Below are 19,706 nucleotides of genomic sequence, written 5' to 3'. Positions count from 1 at the left end.
TGTGTGTGTGTGTGTGTGTGTGTGTGTGTGTGTGTGTGTGTGTGTGTGTGTGTGCGTGTGTGTGTGTGACATTTTTGTATTCCATTCATCTACTGAGAGGCATCTGGATTGATTCCATATCTTGACTATGGTAAGCAATGCTATAATGAACATGGTTGTGCTGATTGCTTTAGTGTGCCTTGTGGTCTACTGAAAAATGCCCAGGAGTGGAATTGCTGGGTCATAGGGAAACTCTATATTTAGTCTACTGAGGAACCTCCATACTGCTTTCCAAAGTAGTTAAACAAGTTTATATTTCCACCAATGGTGTAATAGAGTTCCCTTTGGGCACATCCTCCCCAGCATTTGCTATTGTTAATTTCCTTGATAATGGATATTCTAACTGGGGTGAGGAGGAATCTTAATGTTGTTTCTATTTGCATTTCTTTTATGGCCAGAGATGTTGAACATTTCTTTCTGTGCCTATTGGCCATTTTTTCTTCTTTGTCAGAGAAGTCTTTTAAGTCTTTAGCCCATTTATTAATTGGGTGGTTGTTTCTTTGAGGGTTTTCTTATTGAGGGGTTTAATTTTTTGAGCTCTAAGTATATTTTATATATGAGTCCTTTGTTTGATGTATAGCTGGTAGAAATCCTTTCTTTCTTTTATGATGGTCCTAGGGTTTGAACTCAAGGTACATGTTTCACCAGCTGGCACTCTACCATTTGAGCCACACCACTAGTCCTTTCCACTGGTTACTTTGGAGACAAATGCTCATGAATTTTGCTGTCTAGGCTGACTGTCTTTGATTCAATTCTCTGATTTTATATCTTAGACTTCTGTCTACCTAGGATTACAGATATGAGCCACTAGTACATAGTTCATGTGGTTATATCCATATATCTTTCTCACACTTTGAGTCAGATAGGGAGCAAATAGAATGGTGTGTGTGTGTGTGTGTGTGTGTGTGTGTGTGAGTGAGTGTGTGTGTGTGTGTGTGTGTGTGTGTGTGATTCCTACTTGTCCTCAAGCATCTTGATATCTAGAGAAAGAGCCAGGTACCAAACCAGTCATGGTAATGACACATGCTCAATCTCCTTTCTAAATCAGGTTGGAATGATACTTAGCTAGGGTGGTGGTTCCAGGATGTGGAAGAGTGGAGAGAGGACTGCTGAGGAGAAGTGACATTGGAGTGACCCTTTTTTTTAAAGATGAGCCCAAACTTACAGGAAGGGATTCAAAGTAGTAGGAGAAAGACAGCTGTGAAGAACCTATGCTCCTGACCCAGTGTGCAGCTGGCTCCCTGGATGGGAAACCAGAACTTGGCTTGCAGTGAGGTAGAATTATGGAAGGACTATGACTATGGAAGGCTCTTGTCAGTGTATTTTGTGTGTTTCACCTACAGGAGTCAGTAGAGGAGCAATTTGCTTTAGATTATTATATCAAAGATTACAGTAGCCACATGTAAGGAGTAGATTGGAGGAACAAAGAAAAAAACAAATTCAAAGACCATGCAGAGGTCTCAGGAGGAGACTGTTGTAGTGGTCTAAATGGAATTCAGTGTGAATCTTCCAGAGGTATGGTGATTGAAAGTAAGACTTGAAAATAAATCTAGGTTTTTCTCCTGTGTTGAGCTTTAAGTTGGATTGATAAGGCATGGAAGGAAGACAGGTAGGTTGTAGATTCCTTTCAGGCTCTACAGTGCCAATGAAACATAGACTTGGTCCTGGACAGAGAGAACTGTGAAATGTCATTGCTGTTGCTATCATAATAAGAGTCATCATCGTGATCATCATCATCATCATCACCATCATTGTAGCCTTAGAAACCAACTCATATTAGGAGCTTACTTTCTGTCTGGCACTTCGCTGAGCCATTTCCACCTCATATCACATTGAGTTCAGTTACTAGCAACATCTACAGTTGGCAGGTGAAGATGCCAATGCTCAAACAGGTGAAGGTAGTTTGCTGTTGAAGATTCCATAGCAAGGTGAAAAGTTCAGCTAGGATTCAAACTTTGGTCTCTATGGATTGAAAGCCCAGCCTCTAATCACTAGAATACAGTTTATGGCACAGATGACATCCAACATATGATAGTGCTTCTTAAAAGTATTCAACTCTTGCAGTAGTGCAAAAGTGATTCTCAGCCAGTAGAAGCTGTGCTTTGAATTTTGATTTTGGAGCTTTTGCTCCTCTTTACAATGGTAGACAGTAGTTGTCAGTACAGGTCTAAGTTTGCTACATAGTCACAAGGGAAAGGGAAAGTACTGGTACTAAGACTTGATGTCTGTTAGGTTAGATGCACCAAATGCATGCCAAGCTCAAGACATTTCTGGACACAATTCTATCATTAAATTGTGGAATGCATTGTGTTGACAATACTATCAGTAACTTCCGTGCTTGTTCATTGGGCCAAGAGAGAACTCAAATAACTGTAGCTAAGAACTTAGAGTAGCTAAGAACTATAGCTAAGAACTACTGAGTTTCAGAGGATATGTTTTATGTGGTGAGTAAAAAATTCCTTTTTTGTGTGTCTGTGTGCCAATACTGGGGCTTTTACTCAGGGCCTCAAGTTCTCACTTAGTTTTATTGATCAAGGCTAATGCTCTACCAATTGAACCATACTTTTACTGCGATTTTTTTCTTTCTGGTTAATTGGACATACAAGGCTTGTGGACATTACTGCCAGGGACTCTCAGATCTCAGCCCCCTGTAAAGCTGGGAATACAAGCATGAGCTACCAGCTCCTAGCTAAGAATTGTCAGGTGAAGAAATGAGAAGGAAAGAATTTCAGGATGGAACCATTTATGCAAGCTCATAACATTTGGGAGTGTCTTGTGTGATCAGAAAACAGTGACTGATTCCACATATTTGACTCTTTGAGTGAGATCCAGGGAAGAGGACTCAGAGTTGGGACTCCTCATGGTTTTCCATTAAGCTAAAGGTTCCACTGGAAGGAAGTAGCTTGTAAATAGAGAGGAACTCATGGAACTCTGTATTTATTTTCCTCTTGATGTTGCATGTCTGTCAACGAACCATCAATTCCATCTTCAGCAATCTGTTCCCCTGCCCTTTACACAGATACCTACCTCCTTCTTTAATGGGACACAAGAATAAGAGTGAGCTTTGCCAGCAGAAATGAGCTATAGATGCTGCCATATCCTTGAAATTGATCTCTGAGAACAACATTGGTCATGCAGCATCCGTGATTCAGCATTGTATGTAGCCACTCATCATTCAATGATGAGTCAATGACTGTACTCTCTTGTGTTTCCTTTCAGTTCCTCCCCAGATCATGAATATCTCCTCAGACATCACAGTGAATGAAGGAAGCAGCGTGACCCTGCTGTGTCTGGCCATTGGCAGACCAGAGCCAACTGTGACGTGGAGACACCTGTCAGTCAAGGGTAAGGTTTCAGACCTGGTTGAAGTTTGCAGGGTGAGTTTGTGAAGTGCTTGGCTCCTGTGTAAACAGAACTCCAGGAATGAGAAAACATCAGTATGTATGTGTGTGCATGCATGTGTGTAATAAATGTGTCAATGTAAAATCTCACAGGCAACGACTGTTAGATGCTGAGAATTTAATTTAAAAAACAACAAACCAGGAGAATTTATAGAAGAAATCTACTGAATTACCTACTTAGTTCTTGTTGTGATTATAGAAAATTTTTGCATTGGCTACTGCAGAAAAATAACAATGATTTTTAAAAAAATAGGAGAATAACTTTCAGTGAAGACATTCAGATAGGGTGTGTGTGTCCTTTTGTACCTTTGGCATCATTGTCAGACAGGCGGAGAGAAGGCCCTCCATGCTTCAGTACATTCAGGATATTTACCCACAGTCACACCTGTTGGACCTGGCATAAATATTTCACCTGAGTAGAAGAAGGACAACGCAGATGGGGAAGCATATCTGGGCATGACTGTCCTGCTGGGCACTCAATAATTAGTATACGCATCAGTTATAATCAACTCCAACTTAGTAGAGGGGAAGCCATAAGGGCATTGGCCTTGTCTCTTTGGAAATCAAATCTGCTCCAAGTTAATCTTGAGGAGATGGGAACAGAGCCATTTGATACATTTACACCACTGCTAGAAGCTCTGATTAATTCTGGAAATCATTCAAGAAACAAGTGCTCCCTCAGGCATTACAAAGTCCAAATCTGATACCCAGTGAATAGAAAGCTGTGTAGCTGTGAGTGAGGTAAAATAATGTAGATTAAATGAAAACATGGGAGTAATTCTTAGTAACCTTGAAAAAGGTAAAGTTCTGCTAGGACATGAAAAGCTCTCACTATGAAACAATGAAATGCTCTCACTATGAAACAAAAAAAATGAAATATTCCCACTAGTTTGCAGGACTTCCATAACCAAGTGTCAAAAATTGTGTGTGACTTAAATAGCAGAAGATGTATTTCTTCTAATTCCTGGAGGCTACAAGCACAAGATAAAGGTGTTGCAAGGAGAATCAATTCTAGGCATTTGTTCTGGCTTTCCGGTGATTTGTCAGCAATCTCTGGAATTCCTTCATTTGTAGACAAATCATCCTCATCTCTGTGTTCATTTTCCATTACATTCTTTATTTGTTTCTGAATGTCCTCCTTTTTATAGGGACACAAGTCACATGATGCTGATGCTAATGACCTTTTGTGAATTTGGTCACTTCTGTAAGGCATTTTTTTAAAACATGTCACAATCTGAGGGCCTAGGAATGAGGACTTCAAGGTATTCATTCTGTTGAGGGAGAATATATTTCAACCCATGACAACTTCATCAAAACTTAAAGCCATTATTAAGAAATAGTGAATGGTGGGCATTAGTGATGCATGACTATAATCCTTGCTATTGAGGAGGCTGAGATTTGGAGGGTCATGTGGTTCAAGGCCAGACTGGACCTGGATCCTCCAAATCAAATAATAATGAAAAAAAGGAAAAATTAATGACAAAAGCCAAGTCAATAATCACATAGAAAGGACCTTAGGGGAGAAATGACTACAAAAAGGTACAAGGAATTTGGAACAGTTATATATTTTGAGTAAAATGGTGGTTACATTGGTGTTAATATTAGTCAAAACATGTTGAATTGAAACTCTTGTACAACGATCATATAAAATAAATATATATGATATATATATCTAAATAAATTAGTCAAGACTAATACAACTGTATACAAATTTCAATAACATTTGAAATATAGGCATAGACATGTGGTTCAGATTTAGTTTCCTAACTTGGAATATCACTTATGTCCATAGAACAAAAAGAGAGACTTAATTCATTACAGGGGCAACACTCACCTTTCATTTTAATCCCGTACAAACTGAGAACATGAATTTCTGCTCATGACTTATAGGGAAGATGATACTGAAATAAATCTTCTGAACCCTCTTTATGGAAAGACCTTAAACATTTGCTTAGCAAGTACCAGGCCTTCTTATGCCATGAGGTCAATCAATCAATCAATCAATCAACAAAAGGAGAACAATACCTCAACCATTAAAAAATAACCTTAGATATTGAAGCCCAGAATTTCAGTATTATAAAATGTTATTGAAAGCTGCCTGTCAGTGGCTCATGCCTGTAATCCTAGCTACTCAGGTAGTAGAGATCTGAGGACTGCAGCTTAAAGCCAGCCCAGCAGGAAACTTTGTGAGACTCTTACCTCCAATTAACCACCAAAATGCTAGAAGTGTAGCTATGGCTCAAGTGGTAGAGTAGAGCACTAGCCTTGAGCAAACAAGTTCAAGGACAACACCCTGAGTTCAAATAATAGGACCAGTATGCTGTTTCTCCTTCTCTGTCTCTGTCTCTGTCTCTCTCTCTCTCTCTCTCTCTCTCTGACTCACTCAGACACTCACTCACTCAATCTATCTATTTAACTATGTACATATATATGACAAAATATTAAAATATATGAAGAGCTTCACTAAGCTCAACTTTAATATAAGCACAGCAATTACATATGGTCCCTGACTTTGACTTTCCCAGAATCATAGTCTCAGGAAAATTTTGCCTAAGACCAGGGAGATACTCAGGTTCATGATATACGTGAAACACCTTTAAACATCAGACCAGTTTTTATGTATTTGCTAAAGTCATATGTATTTATAAATGTTTGAAATCCCAGAATATACTTATTTGATCCTAAATACATAGTTCTCTAAGCCTAGAAATATTTCATGTGAGAATTTGACTCTGTGTGTTTTGAAGCAATTCTCTCTCATACAGTGGTGAATTTTCCCTTTTAAAAGAAGGTCTTATTCATTCATATTCCCAATCTTTGATATAAAGCAATAGTTCCCATTTAGCCTAAAAAAAGCCTGCGAATTCCAAATTTAAATGATCCTGTTCCTCTTTAAATCCCATGGACTGTACTATACTCTGAACTTCCTTTGTCTCCTCCTCTCCGGCCTTCACTCCAGTTTTCTTTCATTTCCACATTGTCTTTTTTTCTAGCGCTCTTCATGACATTTAAACATTTCAACCCAAAGCATTGTTTCCAAACACTGAAAGGCTTTGAAACCTGGAGAGTATGTAAGTTTAAAAATATGTATTTTTTTGTTAGAACCATGTTTCTATCTCTCTTGAACTAGAGAAGTCATTCTAAAGGTTTTCAGAAGAATAGCCAATAAAACTTGCAGCATTTTTAGAAAAACATGTTGGTTAATTTAGGATGGAGGAATAAGAAATAAAAGCTGCAATGACATTTCCTTGGAAATTCCAGCGGGATTACAAGAGAGAATTTAACTGCCTGGACAGCTGTGTTCCCAGAATACTAATGCAATATTTAAAGTATATGGCTTAAATGTAGGGATCTTTGTAAAAGGAAATGAATAAACAAGATTCTCATGTAAGAAAAAAAGTGCGTCAATGAAAAGATGGTTAAAGATGAAGAACAATAATCACAGTTGTGGTTTACAATGAAGGTCTGAGCACATTGCATCAACTGCTAGAATAAGAAGTCAAAATAAATAAGAAGTCAAAATAAATGAATACATAAATCCGTTGTTATACTACAACCTATTATTGGTATGCTTTGTTGGGTCAGAAATGATAAGGAATATCTGAATACAAAAAAAGGATAGTTGTAAAGACAGAAAAATAGAGCTTGAAATATAGAAATAAGATCTGAATGTGAAATGATAGTTTGAAAAGTGAAAGGTTTGGGTAGGGTTGCACTGGCAAAAGTTTTAAAATGTTGGGGGATGGGAGGAAACAAAAGAGAAGGAAGGCCCGATAACCTTTGACCATTCCCAGAATGGAAATAGTCCAGTCACTGCCAGCTTCCTTTGAAATGACTTTGTCTTGCAGCTTCAATTTCTCATGAAAATAAAGACACCAAAAGAAACCTTCCTTACAAAAGTTAAGTGGGGGTGTTGAATCTCCAAATTTCAAATGTGGACCTACATTTCTGATCTCTAGACTGGGTAAATGTCTAAGAATCACCTAACCCCCATTTTCCTTTGTAGTGTTAAACATGTGCACAGATTGCTGGAAATGGCAATACCAGAGGACATGGACCTCACTTCTGATAAAAGCTGGATTTTTCACAGGATGCAGATAAAGTGCTGTGAATATCACCTAGAAAAAGTGCTCCTGAAATAAACATTTGGTGATATACAGTGGACATAAGGAACACCAATCAATTCACTATGTATCTATTCTTTGGATTTAAAAGGCCATACTTTCCACACACCAATAGGCTCACACCAGTAATCTAGCTATTCAGGAGGCTGAGCTCTGAGTATTATAGTTCAAAGCCAGCCTAGGCAGGAAATTCTGTGAGACTCTTATTTCTAATTAAGCACCAACAAGACAGAGGAGGAGCTGTAGCTCAAGTTTTATAACACTAGCCTCCTTGAGCACAAATGTCCAGGGACAATGCCCAAACGCTACATTCAAACTCCAGGATGAGCAAAAGCAAACCAAAACAAGCTCTGCTTATTTTTTTCAGTAGCAGACAATAGCATCCTAAAAATACACGCTCCTATGAATGTGCTGGGGAATGGAGCACTTGTTCACAGTTTCCACATGCATAGAAATCTGTACCAAGTGATCATCAGCTCAGGAAACAGAATAATGATGGACTCTCAAGCTGCAACCTCAAAGAGATTTCTGCAGGAAAAGGTAGTCAGGTCTCAGAACAGGCAGGCACAGTGGGTTGGCAAGTATCCAGTGTGTTTGGAGCTCATTGTGAATAAGATAGGTTTCAAGACATATTTTCTTTTTTCTTTTTTTGGTCAGTCATGGGGCTTGAACTCTGGGCCTGGGTGCTGTCCCTCAGCTCTTCAGCTCAAGGTGAACACTTTACCACTTAAGCCACAGTGCCACTTCTGGCCTTTATCTGCTTATGTGGTGCTGGGGAAACGAACCCAGGGCCTCATGAATGCAAGGCAAGCCCTCTACCACTGAGCCACCTTCCCAGCCTCAATACATATTTTCTGATATCTTCCTGAAGAATCAAAGCGAATTTGGTCTGTTTTTTTTTCTGGACACATGAGATGTTTGAAAGCAGAGTTCTAGAGATTGGGTTGGTAGAGGGAATCTATGCAAGATGCTGTTGTTCTGAGGAGGGCTATCTTTCTTTCTTCATGCCATAGTAATCTACTCCAATACCTTCCACATCTGTCCCCATTTCCGGTGACATATTTGGAAAGGCCAGATGTGTGGAGAGCAAAATAAAGTCTTCTGTCTCTTCTCCACTGAGATTTTTAAGACAACAGCCATTCACCTGTGAGTGAGTTGCTCAGACAATCTGCTCATATACAACAATACCTCAGGGAACATGTGAATGAATTATTTTGCAGAAGTGAAATTTCTAGGTAACTGCAGCTGGCTCCTTTATGTAATGACTTGAGTCATTTTTAATGGAAGCCCTTCAAACCTGTACGTGGTTCCCTTCAGTTTCTTGCAGTCTAGTGAATGCCATTTAGCCTCATCTTTGTAATGGAACATGAACATTCACATTACGTTTGTGCCTGGCGACTGAGGTAACTAGGAATGCCCTTACAACGTATAAATTATCCTATTTGTTTATCTCCCAATTCCTCAGTTTTCCTTACTTCCCACCAGTCAGACTACTAATAGTCAATTCTTCCTACTCCTTTTAGCTGTCCCCTTTAAACAAATCCATTGGTTCTAAGTAAGAACTAGTGGAAAGAAGGGGACTTCTCTCTGAATAAGGCATCAACTTTTCTGGATGATGAAGGCAGGTTGGGGTGGAGGTAGGGAAATGACAAAGTTGGCATGGTTATAATGCATGCAGTGGCTTTATGAGTGAACTCTGCAGGACTAGAGAGTGAGTGCTAGCAAATCATCTGCTATGATGCTCAGCTAGATGGGGAATTCTGTCTCATTCTGTCAGTCCTGGGTTCTAGATGAGAAACACATGACCATTTCTACCGCAGCCATTGACTGTTGCTAGAAATTCCTAAGAAGAAAATTCTTGAACAAATCGCTATGTCCTTGCTACTCCGAATAAGGGTGACAACCCTGTTTCGATGGTAGTGCCATGGTGGTAGAGTCAGGTGGACATGGGTTTCAAAGTCCTATAGACGGAAATTTGAAATCTGGACTGAGCTGTCAACAGTGAAGTAACTTAAGAAAGTACTTCATGTCCCTTGTCTGAAAAACAGAGCTAACCAAGTTCTTTGGATTATTTTAAAGACTGAAGAAAGAAGTAGTGAATGGGTGGGAAGTGAGCACTGTTGCTGAATACAGCAATTCCTTTGACTTAACAGTTGGGTCAAACATTGATCAAATGCAGTCTTTGAAGGCCCATACTCGGCCTGGGCCATGGGAATGGTGCACTATGAAGAGTGCTCACTGGGCCCAACCCCAGTACTGTACAGTTGTATAGTTTGTATGATTTAATGCAGTGCTCTGCAGCCACAAGAGAAAAGTGCTAAGTAGTTATTATTATTCTGCGTCTGCCTTGTTTCTTTGTTCCTTGACAAACAGGGGTCATTTTACTTAGTGACTTTATGCTTCTGCAAGTTTCCTGTGAATTGGGATGACGTAGTTGTTTCATTTGTGATAGCCAAGTTTAGAAACAACCTTTATGTCCTTCAGCAGTCAATATCTTGATTGGTGTAGGAGTTACATGGATCTATATACATGATGAAATGTCACCGAAATATGCTCAATGATGCTCAAAAATATGGAAAGTAAGCTCTTGTAAACCAAGTAAAATCTAAGAAGGTTTCATAATATACTTATAATATGTATGTTACTATGAATATATACATTTTCATATTTATATATTTCATATTCATATACATCATATCAATCTATGTAGTCCATTTATGTGTTGGTATATTTAATCATGTGTATTTAACATATTCATATGTGTTTATATTTACATACACATTTAACTTACATAAGATGCCACCACTGGAGAAACTAGGTGATGGGTACGTGTGTACATTACTATTATTTTTGTAATTTCTTACAAATCAATAATTACTTCCAAGTAAAACAGGAATGATACCTAGAGCAAATAAATTGTTATCTGTGCTTATGTAGAAATTTTTAGTTTAATATATTTCTACAAATTTAGTCTCGAGTGGGTTTCTGTCAGTTCTCTGAAATAGGTCATAGAAGAAATATTCTGCCTGTGCCATGGGCAAGGAAACAGATGGAAAGTTTAAGCAATGACAGATGACTCACAGCTTACTAACATTGTGGATCAGTAAAAGGAACTTAGTCCCAGATTTTTCCAACTAGAGCTCTTTGGGGCTATACAAAGATGGCCCCATGGCTCAAGATTGGATCAGGTATAATGTAACATGCATCTAAGTGTTCTCAGCAACCAAGGGCATCATGCATTCTCTTTTTCCTTCCTTTCTCAGCACCCATTTTTCACCTCCAACTCAGTATTGTTCTGACAGGAGGATAACCTCCAATTTCAAGTCACAGTTGGGCCTTTGTCTGTCATGGGCCTCTGCTATTCCTCTGCTTTAATTAAAGCAAACCTGCTAAGAACTACCAACCTCATGTCTCTCCTAACTACCCCAGGTACAAGTTCCAGCCACTAATAGAAACTGCCTATTCGTTGACCTGCTGCGTCATCCAGCCTTGCTACCACTCCTTTGTCTCTCTACAAGGCAGCCTGGATCCTAGTTTCTAATCTGAAGTCATGTTTGGAGCCTAATTAATCCCCAGAGTGTGAGAAAGAGGTGTCTGAAATGAGAAAGCAAGGTTATACATATCTTGCTCAGTGGAACAGTTATGGGCAAACAAGCTGTTCCTCTCACATTTTTGCAAAGCAAATTTATGTTCACTAACTTTGGTTCTTGTTGTAAAAGAGAAGTGTAGGAAGGTCTAGCAATGCGCTTTTTGCCATATGGGTACCCATATGTTTTCCCCTTTTGATTGCGTACATTTTCGCTTTGGCATGCACATATGCCTGTATTTTTGCAACTTAACAATATTAAAACTAATCCCATTTATGCTCCTTTTGGGTGAGTTGATTGAGTCATAAATTCCTGAGAATCTCTTCCTTGGGATACTGAAGCTTTGTTGTGTGAGTCTGGGGATTGCAGTGAGAGCTATCCTGGCAGATGCTGGTAGTCAGGGTCACTATGTAGCCAGTGCCAAGGATTGAGGCTCCAGAAAGGGATCCTAACAATAGACACCTGGGAGCTGTGGGCAGACAACGTCTTGGTAATGGCTATCCTTCTTCCTCCCAGAGAGGAAAACCTTCACTAAGAAATAACAATAATTTCCTAGGGCTCCCTTTATAAGTTCTCCAGTAAAATAATTCACCTTGGAGTGGACAATCATAATGTTGAACTGTGATTCTTTAAAATGTGAGCATTCTTAGTAATGTTACTTAATACTTCCAAAGCTGAAATAAGAAATCCTCTAGTTTTCTTATGCATGCTAGAAATGGGGCAGCTGGAAATTAAACTTGTATTGAAATGATGCTTAGATTCTTCACAAAACATTTCAGAGAATAAATGTAAGAATGGATATTAACATATCTCTTATCATACCAAGTGAAAAATTCAACTTACTCACATGTAACATTGGAATTGGAAATGCAGCCTACTGTCTGTTGTTAGGATCTCACTACCTCTATTTGATTCTGTTTCTTTTTTATTAATTCTGCAATTTGAACTCACAGTCTCATAAACTTGCAAAGCAAGTGTTCTACAATGGAGTCATGTCACCAACCCTTTATTGTGCTGCTTATTTGTTCAGATATGGTCTCTATTTCTGCACAAGTTTACCTGGACATCAGCCTTTTTGGGGCTTTAAATTAAAGTTGAGATGACAAGGCATAAAGCACTACTTCCAGCCTCTTTCTATGAGTATGAGTCTTGTGGACTTTTCTGCTCTAGCTGGCCTAGCACCATAAACTTTCCAATCTCAACCTCATACATAGCACAAACCACCTCTCCCAGTTATGAGATGAACTTTTGCCTCCAAGTGCAATCCTCTCATTTTCAACCTTCCAAATATCTAAGATTACAGATATGAGCCACTAGCACCTAGCTTCTATTTCTTATTTGTTCCTTCATTTCTTTATGGGGTACGTTAAGAATATTTGCTTTCCATTTTGGAAACAGTCATAAGACAGACATGATTCCTGCCTTTGCAGTGTTTATGATCTACTGAAAGTGATATTCATTAAGCAGTTTATGAGACTATCTCCATGTATGGTAACCTCACTGAGAATGAAAAACAGAAACTTACCCTTTTCACCTTCAAAAGTGAACAGAGTTCAGCTAGAAGAAGGGCCAGGAAATGCACATGTGTTGGGCCTCCTTGAGTAGACACCTTCCAGGCAAGAAACAGCAAGTCTGTCCAAAGTTTTGAGTAAATGAGTTGTCTCTCTAAGAAATCAAGAACTCTGCATGAGCATAGACAAAGGAGGAGAGAAAATGGCCAAAGTAGAGATATACAGGCCCAAAGCATTCCAAGCCACTTTATTCTGAGATGAATAGAATGTTTCAAGCAAGACAGTTTAGAAATAGGATGTTCATGCATCTAGTTTTAGCTAGGAGCCTCTCATTTCTGATCAATCCTTCTCAACTGACTTAAGCTCTATCTCCATTCTCCATTCCACTGCCTATAAACCAGAAAAGAATGAGTAATAATACATCTCCTTTATGGAGAAAGGGAGAATGGAATTTGAAAGTCTCTATTCCAAATACTTTTTAGATTATAATATAAGAATGGATATTAACATGTATCATAGCAAGTGTAAAATTGGAATTGGAAAGGCATCTAGTGCTGCTGGCTGCCTGTTGTAAAGCCTTCTCTCTGCGATTGCTATATCAAATTATGCTATTGAAATCAGTCGGACACTGATAAAATTGAGACCAGCTTTACAAGTACTGTAGATCTAATTGGCCTCAGCAGTGGGTCCACAGTGACTTTTGCTGCTGAACTCAAATTGTGGGCTTCAATAGAAAATAATAAGCTGCCTGGCTCCACACCAACATATGCAGCCACCTCTGGAGATAATGCACTTTAATTTAGACACTGAGCTCCTTTGCCCGGCCAGATGTTGAAGGAACCCTAGAAAGCTTTCTTTCCTGGTTTTCCCCCAAGGTATGCACCCTTGGGAATCAATTTAATAGATTCTTGGATTCAACTCTGTTTACCTACTATCCTTGATATTTCTTTTGTGGGATGTACATTACTTTCTAACAATCTCTACCCTTTATTCAGGCTTGAAGTTCTATTAGTCATCTTTTCTTACTTAATTAAGATAAGCAACACTGAGTGTCCACTGCCTAATGGCCAGTGTAGCTTTGATTAAGTTTAGCATGCAGGGGAGAGGGGAGCTGTGCATCTGAGGCAAACACATTATAAGAGAAAGATAGAAACACCACAATGTACCACCAGACAGGTGAGGCAAACCAGTTTTAAGAAGGTCTCTTTCATGAACATTATGCACTTGACTGTTCCAGGTTGGTGATGAGAAGATGGCATGGTTGGTCTATTACTCAGAACAGAGCTGGTTATTCTGTTTCAGGGTGACTCCATTTGGAGCTACAGTAACCCACTTAGAGCTTCCAATTAAAGCCACAAGCTCTGACTTAAGTAGGATGGCGGCAGTGGAATTGATACGTTAACCAGAAACCCCAGGCAGACCACTCCCTGTGTCTCTTATAAGAGAGTCACCCTGAAACAGAATAACCAGCTCTGTTCTGAGTAATGGACCAACCATGCCATCTTCTCATCACCAACCTGGAACACTCAAGTGCATAATGTTCATGCTTATTATGAGCAAGGCCTGGAGGATATTTCTTTAGGAGACTGAAGCCAGCCCAGCCTGTGGCCTCTCCACATATTCACTGCTCTAGGTGAACTTACAAAAATTAACTCATCTTAATGACCTAATGCCTGATTGCTAGCATTTCCTTGAAAGGTTTGACTCCACCTTGTCCAGATGGGATCCCTCTCCTCCTTTTCTATATTATGCCATTACCGAGCAGGTCTGGATACATGGAACTTGCACATTTGCAATGGTCTATAGTCCCAAGTACAATATCTTACATTTCAAAGATGACCCAAGAGTTTCTATTGGATGGTTGTACATACATATAACCATCTTAAGTCTATACTATCTCATGCTAAAGCAAAAGAGAGGAGAAAACTGGGAATCTAGCTGTACAAGCTGCCCCATCCAGAAACAAATCAGGAGCAAATCTTCGTTGTGGCAAAGGCAAGTTCTGATGTACAACTGATGTACAACAGTTTGGGGGAAAGTACTTCAATTTTTTTAAAAACTATATTCAGTAGTTGTCCAAAGAGGCTTCAGTTCCACAGGTCAGATTATGCAAGCAATACATCTTGATTGAAACACTTCATAAAAACTATATTCAGTAGTTGTCCAAAGAGGCTTCAGTTCCACAGGTCAGATTATGCAAGCAATGCATCTTGATTGAAACACTTCATATTTTATGCGTTAGAACCTAAAAGAACTTTTAGTCTTTAGTCTAAAACATGTGTCTTCCATCTTCTTCACTATCATTCTTGAGCCTTCCTGAAAAAGAAAACTACACCTAGATGTTAGATGTTCTTACTGATGAGGCTTTATGTATTTGTTTACTTATTTATTTATATTAACATACCTTAATTTCCTCTGGCTAGGGAGGCGGGGGGCATCATTGTTACTATCCATGTTAGTCTAGATTCCTTTCTTAATCAGGTGAAGAATTAAGCGACAGAAAAAGGAGTAGTGAAGTAAAGCATCATGTTTACTAAAAGACAAAGAAGAATACAGTCTCTCTAATAGAGAGGACCCTCAGAGCCCAGGCCAATGAAGTCCTTAGGAGAAGTAGCCTTTTGCTTTATTCATTCTCCTCCAACCCAGGGCTAGGATTGGTCAGTGAGGGGCCCTGTACTTGGGGCCCTCATTGTCTCTGCCACTGAGCACTAGCTCAGAAGTGATCTCCTAACAAGATCTTCTGCTTTGTCCCTGAGCATGGAAATAACTGGTGAATGGATCTTCCACCTTGAGTCACAAATCCACCTATAACCTATTGCCCATATCAAGAGGAAATCCCTAGGCCTGATGGGAAGAAGAACCAGTCTCTTTGCAGTACCTTCCCCTCTGTCTTGGGGATGCCATGTTTTTATCCCTTACTTCCTACCAACACTTCTAGCTTTCCCTCATATACCATACACACACACACACACACACACACACACACACACTATATTTAGAACAAACTCACCTGCTCTATGCTCTTCCTTATCATGCTCCCACTGCTTAAATCAATCTCAGTAGATTTTATTGTTCCATTTTTCTACATGGAAAAACAAATTGTAAGTCTTGCTCTAGGTTTCTAGAGCATCGAGACCTAAGATTTGGGTGTTCCATTACTAATCAATCAAGCTTTTCAAGGAAACCAGAAGCCTGTATAGAAAACTAGCATTACAAAGAATGCTCACAGCAGAAGTGACTTGCCTTGACACATGAAGTTTGACTTTGACAAATCGAGAGAATGATCTTCACATCTTACTGCAAGCATCTGTCTGGCAGCCACCAAGATGCTGTGATTCCTGTCCATTGCTGGAGCTGTTTCTTTTTGTCTTCCTCCTAAGAATATATATTATCAAGGTGTCCACCAGTGCTGAGCCTTTGTTCCCACATGCAAGAGGATGAAAATGACTGCAGAAATGCAATGTGTGTGAGAGTAGGGGAGGTGTGCCTACCTCCTGACTGTAAAAGCAATGGCCATGGTTAATTAGCTGCCTTTCAACATAAAGGATTCAGAGGAGGGAGGGAAAGGAAATGGAGAGAGTAGCTTGGAACCTTTTAATTGGAGTAGGCTCTCTAGTTTTACAAATATTCCAGCCTTGGAGGGAGACAAAACCTCCACTGGATCATCTAGGGGAATGCATCTCATTAAGAAAAAGTTAGTTGATGGTCACTTTGAAGCCAAGCTTCAGAGCCAGAGGCTGTGATTGACTCACACACTAACAAGAATGAGAATTGGGTGAGGAGGTGAGGGAATTGGATCTCTTGCAAAATACCTAGTGAAACCACCAAGCACCCCCACCTCCACCCCACCCCAGTATCACATGTCTTGTCTGGTACCCTGATAAGTGTGAAACTTCACTAGCCAGAGGAAGCAATTTGTAGTCTTTCCTGCCTTTCCTTGGTTTCTCTCTCTCTTCTTCTTCTTCCTTTTATTTTCCTTCTTCCTACCATCAAGAGTTTCCTCTCTCCAGAACCCCTGATGGGTGAGAGTAACTTCCTGGGAGTGCTAAAAACAGTTTATAAAGACACTCTAAATGATTTTGCTTCCTAAGATAAATGCTTAAGTAATGAATGTAACCATACCACTCATTCTCTGCCTCTTTAGATCTCTTCCTCTCCCCATATACTTTGTTGAGCTTATCTCTGCCCTTCCTACCATGGTAGTTCATAAACGCTTTCACCCCCCAGGCTCACTAGGGTTTCCCGTCTGCTCCAGTGAGCCAGGCTTACTTGTCCCTGCACAACTGGAATCAGAGTCCGTGATTACATCTGCAGTGAAAGTTTCCCTCCTAATGAAGAACTGAGCTCTCTCCAGAGAATCATGGGGCTGTGTGAAGCTGGGAGCATCAGACAGCAAGACATTTGGAGCTTTGTGGTCCTGAGCCATACCTGTACCCAGTCCATACTTCGTTCTCTTCCTTATACCTGCCATCTTTTTTCTCATTCTTTGTATTCATGACCCAGCTCAAAAATTCCTATAACACTTCAGAATCTCTTTTCAAAAGGAATTCCAGTCTCGGGGACAAGAATACAATGGTAGCAAAGGCCAAAGGAGTTTGAGTCACAGTGTAAGCATGTCCCAACCACTCTTGTACCTCCATTCTGCATCAAGTGCCAAGGACCTGGGCGCCACAGATACCTCTCCTACCTTGAATATTTCTGAAAGTGGTGTCCTCTGGTGCCTCACAGGGATCCACAGAAATTCCTGCCCTTCCAAATTTCTACTGGACTCCCCTATTGCTGTTTCAGACCATAGACACTCTTCATGATTTCCAGATTTGCCAGACTTTTCAGACTTCTGAGGTTTTGGCACTTATTTACTACATAAAACTTTCAGTCTGACAAAACAGCACAGTAGCTTCCCACCATTGTCATTGACAGGACTCTCCAAATTATCTTTTACATATATTGATTTCACCTCACTCCTTCTTCACGAAAGTCTTCTGTCGAAAGACAGAGAAGTGAGTAAAATAGGCTAATGTGAAGAAAATGAAGAAAGGGATTGGTATAATTTTTAATTTTTATGTTTTCTCCTTTTTTAATGCCGAAATAGGAGACCAAACTCAGGGCCTCACACTCTTGCTCAGCTTTTTCTCTCAAGGCTCTTCCTCTTGAGCCACACCTCCATTTCCTACTATATCCTTTTTACAGAGGAGGAAGTAGAGGCCTTGTCTGGTTCAATTGATTGCACTTGGAACAAAAAGAAAAACTGTCTCTCAATTATTTACTTATTCACTCACTTTACTAGTTACTCAAAAGAAAAAAAAATAATGTGATTGACACATTACTTACCAGATACTTGCTTGACATTAAGACAATAAAAATAAAACATTCTAATTTCTATCAGGACAGCATGGCAAGTAGATGCTTACGTAACTGGTCTCATCTCCTAAGCTCAGTATCCTCTGTTCCTTGGTATAGGATCTCAGCAGAGTATTGCTCACTTTACCTGTGGAAAATGAGGGTATGCAGGTGGCATTCTGAAAGAGATGACTAGTAAAATGACACATAGAAACAGATACAGAGCTCATCAAAGAAACAATGAGAGAAACAGAACTAACAAGATAGACAAGACAATTGAATGGAAGACATAGAAATTATAATTGGAAATACCAAAGGGGCCTGTCTTAGAAAGTGTGAAGCTGTTGTACCCAAATAAAACTGAGCTCACTTGCTGTTAATTTAATAAAGATACTGCATTCAAAGGAAATAAGTTTGCTCACATCTACCAAGAAAGTGCTTGAATGTAACCTAAATCTTTACCCGTATCTTCAAAATAATCCCCAAAGATAAATGTAGTAAGTAGGTATTACTATTAAATGTTGGCAGATGAGAATTGAGTAATGCTCCACACTGTCTTTATTTTAGTCCTTAGTACAGCCATCTTTTGTCTTTGAAAACTCCACGATATCCAAGATCTCCAGTTCCTACTTCATATGCTCTTGTGTTTCCATAGGAATTTTCTCAGATTTCTGACAGAAGTCAACTTGGTTTCTTCTTTTAATATCCTTCAGCAGCTCTACCCATTATTCTGAAGAATGTTATGCCTAAGCACTAAGAAAACTTCTTTGATTATACTTTGTTAGTTATCAATTTTTTGATCCCCAACGAATTCAGCAAAATTAGCTTAAGAAGAATCAGCAATGGGAATCAGGAACTGCTAATCAATGAACACAAGGTAAGAACATAAACATAGGAAATACCTTGTCATTAAATACATATGATAGTGGTGATTCATGTATGTATTCTATAAATCCTTCCCAGGCACGATAGAAGATGTTAACCATTAGCTCAGAAAGTCACCTTAAACTTCTTATTCTTATTTTCCTAAAGAGAAAAGATTAATAAGAAAACACTAGTATTATTCTACTATAGATTAAATTTTATTCCTGGAATTTCATATAAGGAAACTTATCCTTCCTTATTTCTCTAAAATAAACATTCCTACACATGCATATATAATGATACTTTATAAAAATATATGTGAATTCTACATGGAAACATCTACATCTAGATAATATATCTGAGCATATATATGCATATGCATAAACCTGTGTATAATCTTAGAATATGTAGTTCTTTCTAGATGTTTTTACTCAGCCCCTGAGTTTCACTCCTGTAGTACACATTGTTTTTTCTTTATTCTTATTGTTATCATGCTATATAATAAACCTGTATTTGGAGACTCATTTACCAGTTAATGGACATCTGGTCCCTTTCACTTTTTTTACTGTTAGGAATGAAGCTACTATGAACATTTCTGTATTGAATGTTTATGGACAAAATTTACATTTTTCTCTGGGTAAATATTATTTAGGATTGAATTCAATGGTAGACTTCTACATTTTTTACTTTGTGTGTATGTGGTATGTGTGTGCATGCATGCACTAGTGAAAAGGTTTAAACTGATTTGACTTTTTCATTCAAAGCTGGTGCTGTACCACTTGAGTCACTTCTAGCATTTTGTTTTTTAGTTTTGTTTTGTTTTTTGGGTTTTTTTTTTTT

The 19,706-nt window shown here is 39.0% G+C and overlaps 1 protein-coding gene across 4 annotated transcripts in view; it reads left to right on the top strand.

Annotated features, from left to right (window-relative positions):
- The window catches only part of Opcml (opioid binding protein/cell adhesion molecule-like), a 1,175,213-nt gene that overhangs the window by 1,058,906 nt on the left and 96,601 nt on the right, over positions 1-19,706 (top strand). For all 4 annotated transcript variants that reach the window (XM_013009597.1, XM_013009595.1, XM_013009599.1 and 1 more), the window contains one exon: positions 3,259-3,384. In XM_013009597.1, coding sequence (XP_012865051.1) covers positions 3,259-3,384 — 126 coding nt within the window. The remainder of the gene's footprint in view (positions 1-3,258; positions 3,385-19,706) is intronic.

This window comes from Dipodomys ordii, unplaced genomic scaffold (assembly GCF_000151885.1).
Source record: "Dipodomys ordii isolate 6190 unplaced genomic scaffold, Dord_2.0 Scaffold10, whole genome shotgun sequence".
NCBI classification, from domain to species: domain Eukaryota; kingdom Metazoa; phylum Chordata; class Mammalia; order Rodentia; family Heteromyidae; genus Dipodomys; species Dipodomys ordii.
This window is presented reverse-complemented; position numbering and strand designations above follow the sequence as displayed.